Source organism: Cervus elaphus, chromosome 4 (assembly GCF_910594005.1).
Source record: "Cervus elaphus chromosome 4, mCerEla1.1, whole genome shotgun sequence".
Classification (NCBI taxonomy): domain Eukaryota; kingdom Metazoa; phylum Chordata; class Mammalia; order Artiodactyla; family Cervidae; genus Cervus; species Cervus elaphus.
The window spans coordinates 37,521,822-37,543,506 of NC_057818.1; the positions used below are offsets into that span (position 1 = coordinate 37,521,822).

The following is a 21,685-nucleotide window of genomic DNA, read 5'->3' on the forward strand; positions in this document are numbered from 1 at the left end:
TGTAACAAATTGCCAAGTTGTCTTCCAAAATGGCTCAACCATTTTATATCCCCACCAGCAACGGATGAGAGTTCCTGTTGCTCCACACCCTCACCAGCATTTGGTGTGGTCAGTGTTCTAGATTTTGGCCTTTCTAACAGGCATGTCATGGTCTCTCATTTGCATTTCTCTAATGACATACAGTGTAGAGCATCTTTCCATATACTCGTTTGCCATCTATATATCTTTTCTGGTGAGGTGTCTGTTCAGGCCTTTTGCCCATTTTTTAAATCAGGTTTTTCCTTTTCTTGTTGTTGAGTTTTAAGAGTTCTTTGTATATTTTGGATAACAGTCTTTTATCAGGATATGTTTTTACAAATATTTTCTTCCAGTCTGAGTCTTGTCTTCATATCCTCTTGACCACTTCTTTTTGTAAATAAGATTTTATTTGCATACAGCACATACTCATTCATTTGGGCTTCCCACGTGACACTAGTGGTAAAGAACCCGCCTGCTAATGCAGGAAACACAGGTTCCATCCCTGGGTTGGGAAGATCCTCTGGAGAAGGAAATAGCAACCCACTCCAGTATTCCTGCCTGGGAAATCCCATGGACAGAGGAGCTTGGAAGGCTACCGTCCATGGGGTTGCAAAAGAGTTGGACATGACTTAGCAACTAAAACAATAAACTGCTTCCAGAACCTAGCTACCTTGTTGTTGGAGAGTCTACTGGCCCCTGTAGTGAGGGGGTAGGAGAAGGGACACAGGAGAAGGCAGAAGAAGGTAGGAATGTCTTGACACAGTGGAGGCCGAGGCTAGGCTCAGGGACTCAGGGACCTAGAGGATTCCTAGATTCAGGTCCCTAGGGCCTAGGGATCAAGAGGATTGATGTGGGAACTGGAGAAAGAGGAGTGGAGGACTAGCTGCAGGTGGTGGCTCCATTGCAGCATGCAAACACTTAGTTGCAGCATATGGGATCTAGCTCCCAGACTAGGGATCAAACCTGGGGCCCCTGCATTGGGAGTGTGGAGTCTTAGTGACTGGACCACCAGGGAAGTCTGAAGCTGTCACTTTAAATTGACTTCCCCCATAATGGTCGTGATTGGTGCTTAGTAGGCCCTGTAGAACACTGGTACTGAGTGACTCTGGGGCAGAGTCATTCCTCTCAAAGTGTATCCGTAGGAGGAGATGCAGAGAACAACAAAGTGTATTCCTGACATTGAACAATGTACCAGTATAAGGGTCTCCATGATTTAGGGGGCAGGGGTGAAATTTCTACTTTAACGAAACCTGTATCTGGATTCTAGGACTTCTCAGTCCTAGAAAATTGTAATTGAAAGGGCAAGAATTGGGACTTCCCTGGTAGTCCTATGGCTAAGACTCCACACTCCTGATGTAGGAGTCTGATCAGGGAACTAGAACCTGCATTCTGCAACTAAGACCTGGAGTACCCAGATAAATAAATAATTTAAAAAAAAAGAAAAAGACAACGAAAGGGAAAATGTTTAGAGAGAAGTCAGTAAAGAGTATGGATCTCAGAGAAAAGACTTGAGTCATGGGAACTAGGGCAGTTTGGGTATGTGATGATCAAAGATTGGAACAGAACTGACTGCAAATGCTTTGAACAGATGTGGATGGCGGGGAAAAGGACTGCTGAAGCCATGGTGTTTGTGGCTGTGGTTTGGTGTGATGAGGTTAGACGTTTCCTTTAGGAGTCTGTTGGCCCTGGTTGTCTCCTTTCGAAAGCGCCAAGGTCTGTGGAAGTGGAGATTTAGGGTTTAGTTTAGCGACTGTCTTTATGATGGCATACTCAATAACCTAAATAGAATGACTTTTTATACACTGGAACAATTCTATATTTAGGTTTTTCACTTTGCATTAGGTAAAAATAGTCACAGGACTAAAGCACAGAACACATCACAGGATTTCCTGAAGTTGTTATGCACCCATACCGTATTGAAAATATAGCAAAAATACTAGTCTCAATATTCTGAGTCTCCCATCCTTATTCCTATTTATGTATTAGTTCACTTCATTCTAGCATCTGCCCCCTACCATTCTGCCAAAATTACAGCCGCAAAGGCCCAGATGACCTTGTCTGCAGGTTTGATCTTGTGGACTCATTACATAGCAACAGGATGCACTATGAAATAATGCAGTTGAGAGAGGTATGGTTAAGAAGGTGACCTGTAAGCAAAGCCTTGAAGGAGATGAGGGATTTTTCCATGAGGCTCTGCTGTCAGGGAAGACTTTTGGACAGAGGAGTGGCTTTTGCAAGGAACCAGCTGGGAATGGGCCTTTGGAGTTGGAGGAGGCCAGTCTGGCTAGTGTGGAGGGGATGATGGGAAAATAGGAGGAGGTGATGGCAGTTAATAGGTGGGGCCAGGTTGTATCCAAGAATTTCTGCTTTGTGTATTTAAAGGTTTTATTCTTGGACCCACTGTGCAAGTTTGAAATATGTCTTATGGGTGAATTGAAATTTTTATCTTGTGATCCTTTCTTTTTCTAGCACCTTTAAAATTTTATTTGTTCTGGACAATAAAAAGGAACAGCATTAAACAGCATGGATGACTCTAAAAAGAATTATGCTAAATGCAAGAAGCCAGATATACAAAAGACTTCCTTGGCAGTCCAGTGGTTAGGAGTCCACACTTTCACCTCTTGGAAAGTGAAAGAGAAAGTGAAAGTCGTTCAGTCATGTCCGACTCTTTGCAACCCCATGGACTATACAGTCCACAGAATTCTCCAGACCAGAATACCGGAGTGGATAGCCTTTCCCTTCTCCAGGGGATCTTCCTGACCCAGGAATTAACTGGGGTCTCATGCATTGCAGGTGAATTCTTTACCAACTGAGCTATCAGGGAAGCCTCACTGCCTGGAGGGCCAGGTTCAATTCCTGGTCAGGGAGCTAAGATCCTGCAAGCCAGGCGGTGGGGTCAAAAGTAAATAAATAAGTAAAATAAAATGGCTAATATGGTAAATTAAAAAAAGCCAGACAGAAAAGGCTGCATTTTATGTGATTCCATTTATATAATATTCTGGAAGAGGCAAAATGATTGGGACAGAAATCCTGTTAGCAATTATTGGGAATTGAGAGGAAGCAATGACTACCCAGGGCACCAAGAAATTTTGGGCAGCAGTGAAAGTGTTTTATATCTTGATCATGGTGGTGATAACATGATTGTATATGCTTGTAAAACTCATTTAACTGTACCCTTGAAAGGGAGTGAATTTTACTATATGTAAATTATGCCTGAATTTTAAAAAATCATTTAAAAAGTTTGTTTAGTTTGGTATTAGCATAACTTCCCCAGCTTCCTTTTGTTTTGTATTTTCTTGTCATATTTTCTGCATCCATTTAGTTTCCACATTTTTGGTGCTTATATATTAGATGGTGTTGCTCGAAACATTACTGAACTGGATTTTTAACAAGCAATACAAGGAGGATGGCAAGTTGGAAGAACTAGATGAAGGGGATTAAGAGATGCAGACTTCTGGTTATAGAATAAATAAATCATGAGAATATAATGTACAGCGTGGGGAATATGGTCAATAATTTTATGATCACTTTGGTGACAGATGATTGCTAGACTTTATCTACATCAGTTCAAAATGTATATAAATGTCAAATGGCTATGTGGTATACCTGAAACTAATATAGTTTGTATGTCAGCAATACTTCAATTAAAAAAAAAAAAGATTGAAAAACAAACCCCAACCGATATAATACCTTGTATCTTTTAACTGTCATGGTTGGTCCATTTGTTTCTTGTGATTCATATATCTTTTCATCCTCTTGCCTTTTTAAGTGCTGTCTGTTCTGCTTTCTTTGTCTATCTTTGCTAAGCTAACTTGCCACTTTAAGCCTGTGTTTGGCCTGCCTTTTCTTTGTCTTTATGAGTTGAAGGTATCTTTGGCTCATGGATGATTTGATAATGGAGTGTGAAATTCTGCACCTAACAGCGTAGAGAGAAGAATTTCTTCCTTGGCTCCCTGTCTGAAGATTTTCTGTTTGGACGGGGATGTGTCTTGGACTTTCATGGCACATCTGTGTGTCGGGTCTATTTTGTGTGTTCATAAATGGCCTTTGAAGGTACAACTTTCAAATAAGAAATTGACAGCACTTTTTAACATGAGATTAGTGAAAGTCTAGAGTAGGAGATGGTGTGAATCACTGATGTTTGGTGAAAGAGAAGGGGAGATGAGGATATGGTTGGTTTTGTTCTTTCTCTTTAAAATTTTTTCCTTCAAAAAAGGTAAGCAAAACCTTTATTTGCAATCACACCCTAAAGTTTTGCTTTACATGGAGAGAAGAATGATGAAATGGGGACTCCTGAGGAGTTGTTTTATTTTCTCTCCCATCTACAGCACTCTTATTTTGAAGGTGGGGAGGGGTACAGGGGGAGTTCTCAGCCAAACTCATCTGGGCCTTATGCATCTTTGTGTCCCCACCAGGGCCCCGAATAGTGCTCTGCTGCACGTAGCAGCAGCTCAGTGAATCCTTGTTGAGTTGAAAGAGTCTTGTGTTCCTGCTTCTCACTTGCCAGGACTTCAGGGTGGGTCTTGCTACCGGTTTACATTCCTTGGCACCTTGACTCCCTGAGAAGTGATGGTTTCAGGGGCACAGGGTACAGGGGAGACTTTTTATCAGGACAGCCTTGTCTTTCTAAAGCTTAGTGAGACTGCCAAGAGCGTGGTGGGTTTCCCCTGGTTTTTTTTTTTTTTTTTGGCCGCGGCTCGCTGGATCCTTGTTCTCCAACCAGTGATCCAACCCACGCACCCTGCAGTAGAAGCATGGAGTCCCAACCACTGGACCGCCAGGGAAGTCTCTGCTCCTCCTGTTTTATTTATTCTTCATGATTGATACTTCCACTTTGAACCCTTTTCTTGGATTGTTCAAGTCCTTACAACTTCGACGGTTAGCATTGGAATCAGAGATAAGCTGATACATAAATACGTCTTATTTGGAAAAAGCATGTGTAGTAACATCCATGTTTCTGAACTGTACCAGGAGAGAGTGTTACTTTCTCACCCTCTGAGAACAGTGATGTCCCACATATAGATAACTGTTCACATCCCCAAATGACGGTTGAATGTCAGGAGAGTGTGTTTCATGAAGGATACTTGGATCACAGAAATGGCATCCCTGTGAGATGAGCACTGATTCCACAGGGCATTGCCGTCTCTCTATAAAGCCCTCTAACTTGAGTGAGGCCACGTACTCAGCAGGAATTTGGGCTGTGTGATATGTCATCATATTCCCTGGTTTTATGCTTTGAGGTGGGGTGTCTCTGGGAGGAGGGGCATTTTAGAAAATATTCCTGCCACACAAGGTATCTCTCTTAATTCCCATGTTCAATCCCTTGCCTAGTCTTTACCTGTTGGAGACTGCTTGAAAATGATAGTTAGAACAACAACAACAAAAAAAATCATGATAAATAAAATTTGGTTAGATGTGGAGATTGTCTTGCAATTTTAGTATGCGCGGCATGAAAAAAGTGTAATGAAATGATTTTTATTTGTTGACCTTGGTTTGTAGACTAGAGAATATTCTTAAATGATGTTGAGGGCTAACTTTTTTTGAAGACACTAGCTGTGACACTTCTCAATACCTACTACATTGTGGATTCCATCTCTTGACATAGATTCCATTCTTTAAAGAGGTGGTTGGAGACAGGGAGGTGAGGAGTGACTGGATTGCCAGGAACATGGGAAACATTAGAGGTTACAGGCCCAAGAGTGCTTTTGTACTTGAGAGCTTGTGTCTTTATTCATTCAGCAAACGTTTCTTTGTGCCTACTGTGGGGCCAAGCATATGTTAGGTGCTGGTTATACAAAGTTACACCTAAAGAGGCATGGCCTCCGCCTTCATGGGCCTTGTTGAAGTTAGACATTAAACAGATAAACAAACATAAATTACAAATAGAAAGGCTGAGTCCCTTCAGCTGTTCACCTGAAACTGTCACAACATTGTTAGTTGGTTATACCCCAATACAAAATAAAAAGTTAAATAAAAAAGCCATTAAGGAAAAGGATAGAATGCTATGCCAGAGAAGTCAGGGAGTTTAGTGCAGCCTGGGAGGTAAGGGACATTTAGACCAGGATTTGAAAGAGGAGCCAGCTGGGCAAAGAGTCTAGAGAAGAGGATGCCAGGGAGTCGATCAGCAAAAGCTCCAAATTTTCCTTGGGAGGAGTTTAGAGGGAGGTTTGGAGGAATGTCTGATGAACATATTCTATAAGGAGCGTGCCTCCCTCCTGCTGAATTCCTGCCTTTGTGATTTGTTGCGTCAGAACTCTTAGAAATAACGCCCTGGGCACTGTCATTCTGGTACCGTGTGGTCCTTTCAGGTCTGCGGCTATAGCTCAGGGATGCCCTGGCATGGGCCGGGTTCAAGCAAGAGGTGATGCCGGGGGAAGAAGGTGGAAGAGCCTTTTCTGGCCCCCCTATAGCAGAAGCTGGAGCCCTGCGTTCAGGGTCAGCTCCCTGCAGCTGCCTGCTGTGTGTCAGTGGAGGTTGATGGCCCACCGTGGGTGTCTGCTGAGCTGCTGGAGCATTCTCTGCCCTTGTACCATCTCAGGACATGGGACAAATAAGTGAGGGGCTGCCTTCTGTGTTCAGGGAACCCCAGGTCATTGCCTGCTGCCCCAAGTGGGTGGGATGGAAGAAGCCCAACATACAACCTGGAATGAGATGAGTCAAAATGTAGTATATAATCTCTCTTAAAATGAATTTTTCAGTCTCAGAAAGCTGCTACCATTGAGAATGTTTCTCTGTTCTCCAGATTGGGCAGAAGTAAATCACTTGTCTTTCTGTCATGTAGAATGGACTTGGCAGTTGTTTTATTTTTACCTTTCCTGTCATTGCTGAGGCTGGCAGCCAGAGGTAGGGTGTGGAATGGAGCCGTAAATTACCCTCAGAATGATTCCAGTGGTCCCATTTTTAACTCTTAATTGCGCCTTTCCCTTTTCACCTCCCCTTTTTATCCTCCTCCCTTCCCTCTCCCCCTTGTCCACATTTGAACGAACAGGAAGAATTGAGGAGGCTGCACTCCCCACTCCTTGTCCGCATCTGAATGGACAGGAAGAATTGAGGAGGCTGCATGTAGGTGGGAGCAGGTTCGCTTAGTGACGCCTCTCTGAATGATGGAAACCATTTCTTTTCCCATCACTGCTTCCCATTTTTCCCTCCATGATTCTATTTTAAGTGACTGTTTTTGGTTTTTTTTTTTTTTTTCGCTGATTCTTTTACTGGAAACCGGCCCGGCCTCACTCAGTTTTGTTTCCATGCTGCTATTAAAAGACAATGCCCAGTTAAGAGGACTTGGAAGAGGGGCAGGACGGCCACCCTCTTGCTTCTAGTCATCCAGGCAAAAATCAATTCCCTGGATTGGGATGTGAGAACAGTTTTGTTATTCAGGCAATTTAACTTCTGTGTGTGTTTTTTTTTCCTTTAATAAATTTAAAGGGAGGAAAAAACCCCACTATCAGTGGTTCTACCCAGAAACTTCTCTTTTGCCGAGCTAATGGGCTTGAATTCTGAGGTCGAAGAACTTCCCTTTAGTATTCTGGGCCCTTTTTACCAAGATAGAAAAATATGCTTGGCACCCAGTATCCGGTTAGCCACGAATTCTTGACATTTGGAAGAGATATGTCCTCGGGCATTGAAGAATCCCCGTATTTATTAATACAGGGTGTTTGTAGAGTTCTGAGTATTGCCTGAATCATATTCCTTTCAAGGTTCTTGTTTTCTGGGTGTTTTTTTTTGGGGGGGGCAGATCCACTAGAGAAGGAAATGACATGATGACTCTCTCCAGTATTCTTACATGGAAAATCCCATGGACAGAGGAGCCTGGCGGGCTACAGTCCATGGGATCACAAAGAGTTGGACGTGACTGAGTGATTAACACATAAATATCCTCATATCATACCTAAGTTTTCTTTTAAAACTTTTCGATTACTGTAAAAATTTTTCTCATGTTATGAGTTGTTTTCGCAGTGACTGAAACACAGATTGCTTTTTAAAATGAAGATAGGTCTGTGGAGGTATAATTTGCATACAGTAACATACACCATATGCAATGTACAGTTCTGTGGGTTTTGACAGAAGTACAGAGTCTGGTGTGTCCTCAGTCACTCAGCTGTGCCTGAAATTCTTCTTACCCCATGGATGGTAGCCCTCTAGGCTCCTCTCTCCATGGGATTCTCCAGGCAAGAATACTGGAGTGGGTTGCCATTTCCTTCTCCAGGAGATCTTCCTCCCCTAGGGATCGAAACCATGTTTCTTGCATCTCCTGCAATGGCAGGTGGATTCTTTACCACTGTGCCACCTGGAAGCCCATCGAGTCTGGTAACCACCACCATAAATCAAGATACAGAATGTCTCATCTCCCCCAAAAGTTCCCTCTTGTCCCCTTGCCGTCAGCCTCTGCTTCTTTCTCCAGATACTGGCAGATACTAATTGTTTCCTGTCCCTGCAGTTTTACCTTTTCTTAAATGTCATAAAAATGGAATGATACACTCTGTAACCTTTTGTGTCTGTCTCCTTCTGCTTCGAACAATTCATTTGTGATTCATCTATGTTGTTTCATCATCAGTAGTTCATTCCTTTTGTTTGCTGAGTAGTGTTTCACTGTGTTGATGTACCACATTCGGTCTGTTCATTCACCGATTTGGGTTGTTTATGGTTTTGAAAATTATGAATCGTCACCCAAAATAGTTTGCCTACAAGTTTTGTATAAACATGTTTTCTTTTCTCTTGCATAAATACCTAGGCGTAGGATTGCTGGTTGGTACACTAAGTGCATGTTTAACTTTATAAGAAACTGCCAGACTTTTTTCCAAAATGATAGTACCACATTGCATTCCCTTCAGCAGTGTTTGAGAGACATGGGTGCTTTGTGTTCTTACTAACACTGTTTACTGTCAGATTTTTTTGTTTTGTTTTTGTTTGTGTGTGTGAGGCTTTTTTGTTTTGTTTTTACTTTGTCTGTTCTTATAGTTGTGTGATGGTATCTCACTGTGGTTTTAATTTGCATTTTCCTGATGACTGTTGATGTTGAGCATTTCTCATGTGTTTATTTGCCATTTGTAGATCTTCTCTTTTAAAGCTTTTTGGTTAGTTTTATTGGTTTATTCTTTTTATTATTGAGTTTTGAAAGTTTTTTCTTATATATTCTAGATAGAAATCCTTTATCAGATACATATTTTAGAAATAATTTTTCCCAGTTTAGGGATTAGCTTTTCATTTTCCTGATAGTGTTTTTGGAAGGGCAGAAGTTTTGAATTTTAATGAAGTGCTTTTAAAATCCATTTCCTCATAAAGGATATGATAGACTTACCAATCCCAAGTTCTGAGCCACCACCAAATTTTGAATTTCATTTTTTAATTTAGCAGAAACTTTTATTTTTGTGTCTTGTGAGCTGTTACTTCTTTTGAATCTTCATTTTGTTTTAATTTACATTACCGATAGTAAGGCTGCCTTTTTTTTTTTTTAATAAAGTTTTGTTTAATTGTTCCACATAAACTATTGCATATGTGATGAGGATCAACAAAGCTGCCCTGGGTGACAGTGCTAAGTTACCGGCCAGGCTCACTCACTAGCCAGTGACTCCCACACACCAGCATCATAGGGAGTGACGCAAGTTTGTGTCTGAGCAGAATTATTGATCACTGCCTTTCCCCTAACATGTAGGTCCTTGAGGTCAGGGACTCTTTTAATTTTGTTGCTAGCTCTAGAACACGGCCTAATAGGTCAGAAAATAATGATTGAATTCAAGTTACTGGCTTTCATGAAGGACAGTGCCAAATATCTCCCAGCATTTGAGGCTATGGCTCTCAGGGTTAGCTGAGGACCGAGGCCAGCACTGAACGTCAAAGCTTGAATGGCAAGGGACAGCGAGGAGCCCTTTCCTGGGGGCCTCACTTGCATCAGATCGTTTTCTGGAGCATGGAGAGAGAATCCTCGGACCCGGACCTTGACTGGTATTCCTTAGGGAGGCCTTAGTTTCTGACCTGAGAGAGGAACTTAGGTAAGTTCACGCCAGCATCCTGAGAAAGCACATACTCTAGTGGAGCCGAATCTCGGTAACTAGAGGACCCAAAACCACTTGTGGAGTTTTGCTGTCCCGCCGCCTTTTGACTGCCCCAGGGTCTGCAGGGCTGTTCCCTCCCGCCCCCAAAGTGGCGGAGGGATCAGGCCAAGGTTGAAGTCATTGGCAGAGCCGAAGCCAGGCTGCCTGTGGTGGAGCCCAGCTCATCTCCACCCCATCACCCCACTTGCATCCTGGTACTATTTTGGCTTATGGTGTGTGGTTTCAGCATTTGGGCCAGATTTTTAATCACGACACAGTCCCATCTTTTAAGGGTTGAGTGAGTCCTCCCATGAGTTTGAGCAGGCTCTGGGAGTTGCTGATGGACAGGGAAGTCTGGCGTGCTGCAGTCCATGCGGTCACAAAGAGTCAGACACGACTGAGTGACTGAACTGAACTGAACTGAATCCTCCCAAAGAAGCAACTGCTGAAGAGAAGATTTTCCTCAAATGTTCAGGCCTTCTCTTCTTTCTAAGAGTCTTATTTTAAAGATAATTCAAGAGGGGAAAAGTGGAAGCTCCAGATTTAGGGCAAGGGAAGAATCTGGGGGAAGTGTGTGTGTGTGTGTGTGTGTGTGTGTGTATAAGGGTGTGTGTTTGGTGGAAGGGTGTGTGTGTGTGTCTATGTGTATGTGTGTGTGTATGTATGGTGGGTGGGTGGTAGGATGGCCTTGGTGTGTGTGTGTCTGTGTGTATGCGTGCATGTGTGTATGGTGGGCGGATAGTGGGATGGCCTTGTGTGTGTGTGTGTCTGTGTGTGTCTGTGTGTATGCGTGCATGTGTGTGTGGTGGGTGGGTAGTGGGATGGCCTTGTGTGTGTGTGTGTGTGTGTATGTGTGCATGTGTGTGTGGTGGGCGGGTAGTGGGATGGCCTTGTGTGTGTGTGTCTGTGTGTATATGTGTGTGTGTGTATGGTGGGCGGGTAGTGGGATGGCCTTGTGTGTGGGGGGGGGGGGTGGGCGGGTAGTGGGATGGCCTTGTGTGTGTGTGGGGGGGGTGGGAGGGTAGTAGGATGGCCTTGTGTGCGTGTGTGTGTGTGCGTGTGTGTGTGTGTGTGTGTATGTGGTGGGCGGGTAGCGGGGTGGCCATGGGCCATGGGCAGGGAGGCAGCAATTCACGCAAAGTGGTCCCAGCTGCCCCTGGTTTGTGGCTAATCCCAGCGTTGCTCCAGCCTGTCATTCAGGGTGTGCTTCTGTCATTAGTGGTTGAACATTTCTGAAAGTGTTCTCTCTCAACTCCAACCACACGCCCTTTCGGGGAAGGGAGGGAGGGGCCAGGAGAGTAGCAGGACCCACCCTGTTGTCATGCCCAGCTGCCCTGCAGAGGGTCAAGGAGCCCAGGGGGCTGGAAGGAGTCACAGGCCTGCCAGCGCCCGTGCGTGTGACACAGCTGGTGTCTCGTTCTCTGTGCTGCCCCACGCGGCCTGCCCCGCCTGGAGGGTCCGGCCCTTTGCTGTGGGCTCTGAGCACCCAATCACAGAGGCTTTTTTCTTTTGTCCTTTTAAGGGGATTCTTGGCTGAAATAAACCTTCTATTAACCAATTTGATCTCCCAAGCTCTCAGCCCTCAACGCATACACACACATTCACCAGCAGCTAACGACCATCTTCCCTCTGGAACTAGTCTGCACTCCTGCTTTCGATGAGGACTTGTGGTAAAATGCTCAATGCTAATATTCCTTCCCATGGAGTAGGGACTCTGAAATATTTTTCTTGACTGAGGTGTGGCTGACAGCTTTGATTTATGAAATTAGCTCAGGGAAAAATAAGATGGAAAAACAGTCCAAATTAAATCTTTATTTCCGTAGCTCAGTTGTGCTCTCCTGTCCATTTTTAACTGCCACGCAGTCTTAGGTACCAAGGACTCCAGGGTTTGCTAGGTTGCTTTCTTCTTCTTCTTCTTTTTTTTTTTTTGTAGTTTTGGCCCAAGAAAAACTTTTTCTTTTTAAATAATTGTGTTTCTTCCTCCCTCAAAAGTAGGCAAGTTTAATGAAGAAAATCAGAAAAACCTAGGAAAGCACAAAAGGAAACATCCATATTCCCAGCGTCCAAAGACAATCACTGTAAACATTTGGGTGTGTACACATCGTGTTGGAGAAGGTAGTCATGGGGCCACTTCGTTCCCCTGGGAATCTCTGAGTTTGTTGTACTACAAGTTTTTCCCAACATCCTGGACCAGAATGTCTTACCAGCAGAGGTGTTCTGGTGGGTGTGGAGCCTTCCCATGGGTGAGCTTTCTGTTCAAGGTTTCATCTCACCATTGGCCGGGTGACCCATGAATAGCCTGAAAGGGATTCAACTTAAGTTCAGGCTTCCCCCCACCCCCACTCCAGCCTCCTCGAGAGTGTGGGCTCTCGATCTTAGAGTACCTAGATTCAAACCTCTGCTCCATTGCTCACTTTCTCAGTGTCTCTTTTCTAACCTGTAAAATGGACATAATAATAGTAGGCGACCTCTGGGGTTGCCATGTCGAATGAGATAATATGTGCAAAATGTACAGCACACCACAAGTACCTGGAACCTGATATTCCAGCCCAGTGCATATTAAATACGTTCTTCGTCCTTCAGTTCAGTTCAGTTGTTCAGTTGTTTCTGACTGTTTGCAATGCCATGAACTGCAGCACACAAGGTTTCCCTGTCCATCACCAGCTCCTGGAGCCTACTCAAACTCATGTCCATCAAGTCGGTGATGCCGTCCAACCATCTCATCCTCTGTCGTCCCCTTCTCCTCCTGCCTTCAATCTTTCCCAGCATCAGCGTCTTTTCCGATGAGTCAGTTCTTCCCATCAGGTGGCCCACGTATTGGAGCTTCAGCTTCAGCACCATCCTTGCTTCCACACTCTTTGTAGGTGGTATTCTCACTGCCCCTCGTCCTGTGGTTATACATTGTTCCCTGGACCTCTGTTTCTTTACCTTGACAGAGATGGTCTTTTCTTCCCTGGGCAGTATAGAAATCCTCTCACTGTTGAAAAGTTGTATGTAATGATGGAGTAGTAGAATAATCTCCTTTGACAAAACGGAAACCGAAGGGCAGGGAAGCTCAGTCATTTTCATTGAGTGAAGGAAGTCAAGCTATGACAAGACTGTGGAAACACATACTGCCTGTTGCCTTGTGTTCTCTGAAGATGTCAGATGGTCTCTGTTGTTGAATTCCACCACTTTTCCTGTACAGATCCCTCTCTGCTTTGTTCCTCATTTACTTGCATGGACTGTTGAGTCACCTTTCCTAGGTAAAACATGGCAACATGCACATTGGTTGAGGTTGTCTAACGCCCTTAACATTTATTCCCAAGGCAGACATGTTTCTAGCTATAGAGCAGATGGATTTGGGTAAGTTTGGGGCTGCTTTTTTGGCTAATGGGAGAAATATGTTGTCTGTAGCCCGCCCAGTGATTTTCTTGTTTACTTCTTACGGTCAAGCCCAATAAAAATAATGTGATGGTCACAGGATATTTTGCCAGTTATTTCAGATGTAGGGGCAATTCACTCTGGATTTGTTTACTTCAAGTGGAAAAATTTACCCAAAGTTACCTTCTGTACTTTTTACCAAGAAGGAAGCTTACCTGGGTTTCTCCGTTTGGGGCCAGCTTCTGTCAAGTCAAAGACCAGAAGGACTATTACAGGGCTTATTTCCCATAAATAGTGAGAGAGGGAATACGGTGACTTAGGTGGGGGCACAGTTCTTTCTTCTTCATGGTAACTTATGTCTGTCTGTTTTATATTTTGAACCTGCAGGACGCACAGACATTCAAGTGGTTCAGCCAGACCAGCCGCAGCAGCCGGCGAGCAGAGCCCCGGCACTAGCAGCCGGCACCACCAGCCCGTCAAGAACCCGAGCCACAGTGGCTTGGCCAATGGCACAGGTGAGGGAGCGCAGAGCACCAGCCCGGACCAGCGCTGCGCTCACATGGAGCCGGACTCTGCCTGCCGTGTCAGCGTGCAGGGTGGGTGAGAGAAGGCTCCCAGACTAAGGTGGAATTTGCATTCATCATTCTTTCCATGACCCATCTTCTTTTCTCTCTGGCGTAGTCTGTACAGCCAAGGTCATTCTCCACATGACTGCACTCTTCTCAAACCTTCCTTGGCACAGAAATAAAAAGCATTAATTTTTAAATTCATTTCTTATCAACCTTGGATTTCTTGAGGGGGATATCTTTTTTAAGTGACACTTTTTTTTTTTCATTTCCCTAATTTATGGAAATGATCAGACTAAGGAGAAAGAAGGCTAAGTATTATTGTTAAGAGCTGGCTTAGAGAAGATGGGGTGGCGCTGCTGAGTGGGTTGGGATGCTGAACCGGGGCAAAGCCCTGGTGCCACCAGGGGGCCTCCTGTGGCTGTTCCATTGAGAGTATTTGTCCCATTTGAGAGAGGAGAGCCCTTCCACATCCACACCGAACTTCTCTGCACTTGATCCTGCTTCCCCATAAGTTGGAAGAGAAGGACCTATTTCAAAACAAATCCATTTTTGTCCCGTTTTCCTTCCATCTCATCGGGACAGTGCTGAATTTAGAAGGGAAAAGCCATCCCCCAAAAGTTTATTCTTCTAAACATCTTGAGGATTGTCAAATCTTTTGTGATTTCTGGTCATTTGGTGATTTGTCTTAATTTGGGGCAGTTGGGAAGGGTCATGGCTCTTTGCTTTGATAAACTGTAGGTAGGGGAATCCAGGTGTTTAAATCAGAAAGTGACACTGAAATAATTTTGTAGATGCTTGTAGTAGCAGAAGTGTGGCAAGGACAGGAAATTTGGAGCAGCATAACTTCTTCTTTTTAATAATTACTAAATTGTTTTATTCTTTTTATTATGTTTACAACGCAACATTTAATTTCTAATATTTATGTAGCAAATTCACTATTTAATATTTCTTTTACTTACTGAAAGTATTAGAGTAAAAATTAAGTGTCATTGGATTGAACATAGCAGCATAGCTTCTTCACGCAAGCATTACCCTGGTATTGTTACTGTCTTTTCCGTAACAAACTTATTGAGCAGGAGGCATCGTTTGGGACTACCTTCTAATGACTTTCAGTTCCCTGGCAGCACCATCTGAGGGCTCCAGAGCCACTGTGGCAGCTTAGGGTGTTGGCCATGACATTGTCTGTGGCGGACTGCAGGACAGAGTGGCCTGGGGCCTGCGAGATTCACTGTCTGTGTGGTGGCCTGACTTTCTCTCTGGAGTTTGGGACCTGTCTGCGGGAACTGAGTTGGCCAGCTTGCCCTGAGCCTTGAGGATGAGGACACACTGGAGGTGAGGAGGACGAGTGGCTGGGCTGCCGTCTCGGCCCACCTGGCGCTCCTGTGCCAGCCACCGTGTCCAGGCGCTGGCATTGCCAGTCACAGAAGCCAAGGGTGACCTGGCTTCCCATCTGCGTGGTGGAGACAGCAAGGTGGTGGCCATGGGCCATGCTGGAGGAAACCGTGTGAGCACCATGAGCACCAGTAAACATGCTTCTCTTAGAAAAATAAGTCACCCGTAGAAGAGAGCTGGTGTTCACAAATGGGCAAGGGGAACTGGCTTTTGGAATCAGTTGTTACCTCGATGCCATGGCCATGATACCAGCCTCTGTGTCCTCCCAGGGGCCTCCATACTTGTGATGCTGGTCTCCCTCAGCCATCTCTACTTGTCTTATAAAGACAGTTCCCTACTATGGGTGGGAGTAGGTCCCTGCTATGGGCACCCTGCAGGGTGTGGGCTTGATCCCTGGTAGGAGAGCTAAGATCGCCTATGCTTTGTGGCCAGAAGACCAAGCCATTAAACAGAAGCAATAATGTACCAAATTCCATAAAGACTTTAAAAAAATCCACATTAAAAAAAAACTAGCTATGGGTAAATTGCGTTTCTATGGTTACGGTCTTTGAGTCAGTCTCCTTGGATGTTTAAACAGGTCTGTGTTTCCCCTTGGCTTATTTTTAGGTACCTTTGCGTATTGTCCTTATCTCCAGGAACATTATGTATTTCAGCAGACAAGGCAGGTGCCAGCCACGTCTTCTGAAAGCCAAGTATCTGTAACCCCAAACTGCCTTAGAGATGTTTTATGGTGCTGTGTCTGAATGTCCAAACCGCTCCCAAGCCCGTCTGTGAAGGACAGTCGTTGCACGTTAGGGATTTCTGCCTGTTCAAACACCAAGGCCTTGGCCCCTGTCTCGTCTCTCTCTTTTCTGCTCTGAAGATGGTTCACCATGCCTTACAGCCAGCCTGGACCTGGTAGGCTTTTTAATGTCTATCCAAAGGTTACAGAAAGATCTCAGTTTTCCTTTGGGGAGCAGACAGGAGCCCCCTCTCTTTGGCAGCGCAAAACAAGAAGGGGGTTGTGGCTCTGACTGAGGACATCTCCATCCCTCAATATGTCTCTGTTGGAACTGTGAGGACCAGTTCCAAAATGGTGGTGGTAGTGAGCCGTGCCTCCAGGGAGGGTTTCCAGAGGCCCACAGATTTAGTGGGCCAGCTTGTTTTTGGCTGTGCCCTGCAGCTGTGCATGAAAAAGACATCTGGGCAAAAAGGGAGCCAAGTTCCAGGTGGTTTTTTCATGCTGTCACAACTGTAAAGTATCCATTTTTTATAAACAGAAGGTGAATGGCAGCCTGTCTGTATAAATATAATATTTCTAAGTTTTTAGAAGTGGTGGGCTCAGAGTCTAGGATAATGGCATAGCACTTTATTGAGACTTGTGTGCAATGATTTGCTTTCTAATTTTTTTTTATTGAAAACTTTATCCCCCTCAAAAAATTACATCTCTCACTCAATTCTCCCTTAAATGAGATTTCCATGCATATAGGGTCGGGAGTCACACAGGCTGTGGTCAGATGCTACATCCCCATGTGTAGCGTGTATACAATGCCCAGGGACTTGATGGCCCTTAGTGTTCTAATTAATAAAATTAGGACAAGGGTTTGTATCTCCTAGGGTTGTTATAAGGAATAAATTATGTAAGACATGTTGCATGTCTAGCACAGTGCCAGGTACATAGTAAGCTCTCAAAGTTAGCTTGGCAAATAATTTCATATGGTTATAATTATGTAGCATGGATAGACGTTCTCTTCTGCATTTCATTATTTTTTTTAAAGATGTTTTTGTTGTGAACCATTTTTAAAGTCTTTATTGAATTTGTTACACTATTGCTTCTGTTTCATGTTTTGGTTTTTTGGCCGAGAGGCATGTGGGATCTTAGCACCCTGACCAGGGACTGAACCCGTATCTCTTCACTCTCACCTTGGCATTGGAAAGCAAAGTCTTAACCTCCAGGGAGGTCCTCACTTCATTATTTTTGATATACGTGTCCATGTTTCAGGGTCTTTCTGTTTACCTTTTTTTAGTGGTTTCATATTATATATCAGTTAATATGCCATAACTCATATAACCATTTCTCAGTCCTTGTGCATTTCTTTTACATGAAACTAAATCCTGATGTAAACATCTTTACACACAACTTGGTTACTTCTGGAATGAAGTTCTTGAGTCAAAGGATGTGAACTTTTTAAAATCTGAAGTGTGTTACCAGATTGCCTAAATCTGGTGTTACAATAATCATATATGCCAAGGCATTGTAAAATTTTCCTCATGGCATATGAGGCTTATTTTTTCCTTGACCTTGTAAATACTAAGTTTGTCATTTTGCTAACAGGTATAGAGTCCCACCTCATCGTTTAAGCTCATCGTGTTTCTACAGTTATCAGTTGCTTTTCTCTTATGTGACTTCTTTCATAATGTTCAGTTATTTGACTTGTGGAGTTATAGAAGTTAACTTTAGAGATTATTATATAGTCTTTTTAGTAAAATTGTGGTAAAATACTCATAAAAGTTACCATTTAAGCCACTGTTAAGTAAATAATTTACTAGCATTGAGTGAAATCCTAATGTTGTGCAGCTTTATGTTGCAGAGCGCAGGCTCTGAGTGCAGGCTTCAGTAGTTGCAGCACATGGGTTTAGCTTCCCCTCAGCATGTGGAATCTTCCCAGACCAAGGATTGAGCCCACTGGCGTTGGCAGGTGGATTCTTAACCACTGGACCACCAGAGAAGTCCTCTGTGTTCTACTTTATGTCTCTGTGAATTTGCTTATTCTAGGTACTTCATGTTTTACGTGGAATCATTTGTCCTTTTGAATCTGGCTTATTTCACTTGCATAATGTTTTCAAGATTAACCCATGTTGTAACAAGCATCAGGGTTTTGTTACTTTTCCAGGCTAAATAATATTCCATTGTATGTGTTTACCACATTTAATTTATCCATTCATCTGTTGATAGACATTTAGGTTGTATCCTCCTCTTGGCTATTGTGGCTAATGCTGTGGTGAATGTGGATGTCTGAGTATCTGTCTGAGTCTGTGCTTCTGGTTCTTTTGGCTGTATACTTTGGAGTGGAGTTGATGGTTCATATGGTAATTCTATGTTTAGCTTTTGAGGAACCCTCAAACTGTTTTCCACAGCAGCTGCACTCTTTTCCCACCGGCAGTGAATGAGGGTTCCAGTTTTTCCACATCTTTGTGAACACTTGTTTTTTTCTTTTTAATGCTAGTCATCCTAATGCGTGTAAAATATCTAGGTACACAGGTTTTACTGGTTATTTTTATGATTATAAGTTTTTATTATATTTTTGTTTTGCCTTTTATCTCATTTTCTGTGGTTTTTCTAGGAAAGAAGTTAAAAACTTAAAAAAAAAAATTGTGCCTAAGCATTTTTTTAGTGTTTGTAATTTCAAGTTTTGCTTCCATAGTGAAAAGATTGTCTCTTGTCTCTAGATGGAATAAATATTTTCTTCTGTTTTACTTTTTTTTTTCATGTTAAACTATCCCACCAGAAATTATAGTGGCATATCTGTATATGCATATGTATGTATACATTCATATTATGTGTATAATGAAGGCTGAGTTTCAAGTAATTTTTCCCTGTAGCGAGATCCTATTATCCTATGAACATTAGTTGCTTTTTTTTTAATTGTGGTGATGCTTTGTGTTTATCACTTACTATATTCTTATATTCTTGCTTTCTTATATTCTTACATGCAGTGAGTATTCATTTTTGGACTCTTATCCCGTTTATTTCTGGTTTTAAATCAGTCTTGTGTGATTTTGATTATTGACATGTTTTTTTAATGCCTGGAAAGGCTAGTCCCATCTTACTGCTTTTTCTCCGTGATATGCTTTGATAGCTTATATATTTTCAAAACAAATTTCAGACTTAGAAACTTGAAAAAAAAAAAAGTGAAAGTGTAACTTGCTCAGTCATGTCTGATTCTTTTGCAGTCCCCATGGGGACTGTAGCCTGCCAGGGAAGCCTTTAGAAACTTGGTGGAAGGTAAATGGAAATTGTTTGAATCTATGTACTGACCAAGGAAAGTTGGAACTTTCCCATCAGGTGACATAGTATGACTTTATCCATTTTCAAGTTTTCCTTTTTTCCATCTAATTTAATTGCTTTTCTTTATATAATCCTCACCCACCGCCATGTCATGCTAGTTATGAACTGTTGTTCTAGTTTTGGTTGGTCTCGTGAAGAGCTGAGTTGATCAGTTGCATTGGAAGGCATTGCTTGGGTTTCATGAGTGAGAGATACTGACTACTTTACCGTGTGTCTTATGTTATGAGCTGGTCTTTCGTTTAAAAAGCTTCCATTGTTGGCAGGCACCTTTTCCACACCCAAGTGAGGGGGCTGAAAAGACGTGTGTGTACAGTGAGAGTCTGTGCTGCACCACACACACACATAAGGATCTTGGAACACACAGTGAGCTGGCAGCGTGTCTAGGATTAAGCAGAAGAATTTCCAATTCCTGATCTCTTTTTGGCTAACTGTGACTAGAGTATGTCTGAGCCCTCAATGAATATCTGATTCATAAAGTTACAGTGTTTAACCAGCATTACAGAGGAAACTTTGTGAAGTACCCACAGTTGCAGAAATCAGGCATTTTGCCTCCTTACCCCATTTACCCTTTCATCTTGGTACCCAGCTTTTCTTCCGATACATGAGAGTCATCTGAGCCATCTCTGTTTCTCTTTCCCCCAACCCCTTCCATTGTGTTTGTTTAGTGGTCTTTTGGATTTGAGTGCTGATTCTGCTACTTGCTTGCCACATCACTAAATGGTACTTTTGGGAGCCTCTGTTTTACCTTCAGTAAAATGGGGATAATACCACTTTCCTTATGGGGTTATTAGGAAGATAAGTGAGCTCATGAGACTGAACTTGTGAAAAGCAGCATGGGATCCTGGATTAGATCTTGGAATAGTAAAAAGATATTAGTGGAAAAGCCGGTGAAACCCAGATAAAGTCCGGGATATAATTAATAGTAGTGGAGGTGACGGAATTCCAGTTGAGCTATTTCAAATCCTAAAATATGATGCTGTGAAAGTGCTGCACTCAATATGTCAGCAAATTTGGAAAACTCAACAGTGGCCACAGGACTGGAAATGGTCAGTTTTCATTCCAATCCCTAAGAAAGGCAATGCCAAAGAGTGTTCAAACTACCACACAATTGCACTCATCTCACATGCTAGCAAAGTAATGCTCAAATTTCTCCAAGCCAGGCTTCCAGATGTTCAAGCTGGTTTTAGAAAAGGTAGAGGAACCAGAGATCAAATTGCCTGGATCATTGAAAAAGTAAGAGAGTTTCAGAAAAACATCTATTCTGCTTTATTGACTATGCCAAAGCCTTTGACTGTGTGGATCACAATAAACTGTGGAAAATTCTGAAGAAGATGGAAATACCAGACCACCTGACCTGCCTCTTGAGAAACCTGTATGCAGGTCAGGAAGCAACAGTTAGAACTGGACATGGAACAACAGACTGGTTCCAAATAGGAAAAGGAGTCCGTCAAGGCTGTATATTGTCACTCTACTTATTTAACTTATATGCAGGGTACATCATGAGAAACACTGGGCTGGAAGAAGCACAAGCTGGAATCAAGGTTGCCGGGAGAAATATCAATAACCTTAGATATGCAGACGACACCACCCTTATGACATAAAGTGAAGAAGAACTAAAGAGTTTCATTATAAAAGTGAAAGAGGAGAGTGAAAAAGTTGGCTTAAAGCTCAACATTCAGAAAACTAAGATCATGGCATCCAGTCCCATCACTTCATGGGAAATAGATGGGGAGACAGTGGAAACAGTGGCTGACTTTATTTTTCTGGGCTCCAAAATCACTGCAGATGGTGATTACAGCCATGAAATTAAAAGATGCTTACTCCTTGGAAGGAAAGTTATGAGCAACCTAGACAGTATTTTAAAAAGCAGAGACATTACTTTATCAACAAAGGTCCATCTAGCCAAGGCTATGGTTTTTCCAGTAGTCATGTATGGATGTGAGAGTTGGACTATAAAGAAAGCCGAACACCGAAGAATTGATGCTTTTGAACTGTGGTGTTGGAGAAGACTCCTGAGAGTCCCTTGGACTACAAGGAGATCCAACCAGTCCATCCTAAAGGAGATCAGTCCTAGGTGTTCATTGGAAGGACTGATGTTGAAGCTGAAACTCCAATACTTAGGCCACCTGATGTGAAGAGCTGACTCATTGGAAAAGACCCTGATGTTGGGAAGGATTGAAGGCAGGAGGAGAAGGGGACAACAGAGGATGAGATGGCTGGATGGTATCACCGACTCGATGGACATGAGTTTGGGTAGACTCTGG

At 43.1% G+C, this 21,685-nt stretch overlaps 1 protein-coding gene across 5 annotated transcripts in view; it reads left to right on the forward strand.

The window, feature by feature from the left end:
* Positions 1–21,685, forward strand: part of WWP2 (WW domain containing E3 ubiquitin protein ligase 2) — a 149,171-nt gene that overhangs the window by 76,372 nt on the left and 51,114 nt on the right. For 3 of the 5 annotated variants that reach the window (XM_043898954.1, XM_043898959.1, XM_043898956.1), the window contains one exon: positions 13,800–13,927. In XM_043898954.1, coding sequence (XP_043754889.1) covers positions 13,800–13,927 — 128 coding nt within the window. Of the gene's footprint in view, positions 1–13,585; positions 13,707–13,799; positions 14,009–21,685 lie in introns of those variants that run through there. The other 2 variants (XM_043898955.1, XM_043898953.1) reach the window with 2 other exon arrangements.